The sequence below is a fragment of the Dama dama genome, chromosome 20, assembly GCF_033118175.1.
Source record: "Dama dama isolate Ldn47 chromosome 20, ASM3311817v1, whole genome shotgun sequence".
Lineage (NCBI taxonomy): Eukaryota > Metazoa > Chordata > Mammalia > Artiodactyla > Cervidae > Dama > Dama dama.
Window position 1 is genome coordinate 24,585,606 of NC_083700.1, and position 3,018 is coordinate 24,588,623.

At 45.2% G+C, this 3,018-nt stretch overlaps 1 protein-coding gene across 1 annotated transcript; it reads left to right on the forward strand.

The window, feature by feature from the left end:
- Positions 1-266: 266 nt before the first annotated feature.
- LOC133074503 (disintegrin and metalloproteinase domain-containing protein 30-like) lies at positions 267-2,531 on the forward strand. The gene is given in 1 exon segment (XM_061168433.1): positions 267-2,531. A coding segment is annotated over 1 exon segment (2,265 nt).
- The last annotated feature ends 487 nt before the right edge of the window (positions 2,532-3,018 follow it).

The following is a 3,018-nucleotide window of genomic DNA, read 5'->3' on the forward strand; positions in this document are numbered from 1 at the left end:
ATTCTCGCGCACCTTCCTTGGATTCGTCCACGTGCGCCCAACGGCACCGCCCAGAAAACGAACTAGATGCGTTGGGCGGGGCGTGCACCTGCAGGGGAAATCAGCGAGCCTCAGCCTGACCCAGCTTGGCCCAGGGCTGCGCTCCCACGCACCGGCGGGCTCCGCACGCCACGCACTGCTGCCCGCGCCTCTAGCGGAGGTCCCTGGAAGGCTGACTCGCAAGGCCACAGTGGCAGGGGCTGACTCACGGGGGGACAGGCTGTGCCATGAGGTCAGTGAGGCCCTGCCTCTCCCCGGGCCGGTCGCTACTCCTGGCGGTGCTCCTGGTTGACTCTGTTGGCAAGGATTTAATTTTTCACCCGGAGTGGGGCTTTGACTCCTATGAAATCACCATTCCCAAGAAGCTGAGCTTCCGTGGAGGGGAGCAGGGGACGGCCAGGCACGTGTCCTACCTCCTGCAGGTAAAAGGCGAGAACCGCGTCCTCCACCTGTGGCCCAAGAGGTTTCTGTTGCCTCGGAATCTGCAAGTTTTCTCCTTCACAGAACAGGGGAGACTCTTGGAAGATCACCCTTATATACCCAGCGACTGCAACTATATGGGCTTGGTTGAAGGAAATCAGGATTCTGAAGCTACCATAAGTACATGCATGGGAGGTCTCCGAGGCATCCTGAAAATTGATGCCAGTTATTACCAAATCGAGCCCCGCAAGCCTTCTTCCAATTTTGAACACGTGGTATACCTCCTGGAGAAAGAGGAGGAATTTCCTAATCAGATCTGTGGCTTCACTGATGATGAAACAGTAGAGCAGATGGCCCAGCATGAGAACATGGCTAGGACTCCAGATTTCACTGAGTCATATGTGCACCAAAAGTACTTGGAATTAGCCCTGGTCTTTGATAATAGTAGGTATTTATATTTGAACTCCAATCTTACTCAAGTCATAAATGATGCCATTCTTCTGACTTCAATTGCAGACTCTTACTTTCAAGATGTCCATATGAGAATACAACTATTAGCTGTTGAAGTATGGACAGACAGAGACAAAATAAGACTTAATTTCAGACACCTGTCACAAGTTTTAGGCCAGTTTGTGCAGTACAGATCACGTGACCTACGTCTTCGGATTCCAGCAGATTGGGCACACCTATACCTTCACAAAACATTTAAGGATGCACTTGCTCATCACTGGGGAAGTGTATGTAGTATGATGCCTTCAGGATCTACAAGTTCTATGCTAGATAGAAACATCCTTGGACCCGCCACTTGGACTGCTCATGTTCTGGGCCATAGTGTGGGAATGACCCATGATTATGAATACTGCCAGTGTAAGGGTAGGCATAGTTGTATCATGGGCACTGGACGAACTGGGTTTAGTAATTGTAGTTATGCCGAATTTTATTCACATGTAAGTTCAGGATTAAACTGTCTAAATAATCTCCCAGGCCTAGGCTTTGTGGTTAAGAGATGTGGAAACAAAATTGTGGAAGAGAATGAGGAATGTGATTGTGGTTCAGGAGAGGAGTGTAAAGAAGACTGGTGTTGTCGACCAGATTGTAGATTCAAAAAAGGAGCCAACTGTAGCACTGGACTTTGCTGTCATGAGTGTCAGTTTCGTCCATCTGGATACATGTGTCGGATGGAAGAAAATGAATGTGACCTTGCAGAGTACTGCAATGGGACCTCAGCTTTCTGTCCAAATGATACTTATAAGCAGGACGGAACCCCTTGCAAGTACAGGTCCCGTTGTGTCAGAAAGGGCTGCCAATCCAGGACTATGCAGTGCCAAAACATTTTTGGGGCTGATGCTTTGGGGGCTCCTCATCAGTGCTATGATGCAGTTAATGCAATAGGTGATCAATATGGGAACTGTGGGATTTTAGGAGTTCGTGAGTATGAGCAGTGTCCCAAAGAAAGGTCTTTATGTGGCAGGCTCCAGTGTATAAATGTCAAAACCCTCCCTGATATGCCAGATCACACTATCCTAATATCTACTCATCTGCATGAAGAAAATCTCATGTGCTGGGGCATTGGCTATCATCTAGCCATGGTACCTATGGGGTTACCTGACCTGGGTGTGATAAATGATGGTACCTCCTGTGGTAAGGAGCGGGTATGTTTTAATAGAAGTTGTGTGAATAGCTCAGTCCTGAATTTTGACTGTTTCCCTGAGAAGTGCAACCGCCGAGGAGTTTGCAACAGTAACAGAAACTGCCACTGCATGTATGGTTGGGCCCCTCCGCTCTGTGAGGAGGCAGGATATGGAGGAAGCATTGACAGTGGGCCTCCAGGACCACTAAGGACAAACATGCTCATCTCTCTTCAGGTTGTGATTCTTATATTAATGCGCCTTATTTTCTTAATTATCTCAATGATTATTGTGTTTTATAGGAAAATCATATGAATCTAATCCAAAGAGAAAGAAATACCACCCTTTAACCCTGGAGTAGAACAAGGCAGAAAAAGAGAAAAACACCAAAAAAGTAATCAGGCAATTGACACTCTACCTTTATTACACATGGTCATAAATTGAACAAGCTTCTCATTTATCCAAACCAATCTTCATTCCTCTTTCAAGTTATCTTATCTAATTTTTTGAGGTTTTGATAAGGAAATAAATTGTATTCTTCATTTGGAATCAAATCAATGCATTTTGCTTTCCTATTTCACTTTCCCTTTAGTGTCTGTCCAGGTTTTGAATATCCTTAAAAGAATGCCCTAGGAGTTTTTCTGAACACTCGCATTGTGAGTTTCATAGTATTACAGTGGATATCAGGGCAAAATCCTGTCTCTCAGATCCCAGCAAACAAAGCCATTGTCTCCCTTTCCCTCTGCCTCCCTCACTGTCATCAATAAAAATCATCTGTGTCTATGCTCCACACTGATCTATAAATATTGATTGCCATATTTTATATATATACATGTATATATATATATATATATATATATATATATATATAAAGTGATAGTTTACAAGGGGAGTCCCTCAGTTAAGGATCTTCCTCTGATCGGGTGGAGAG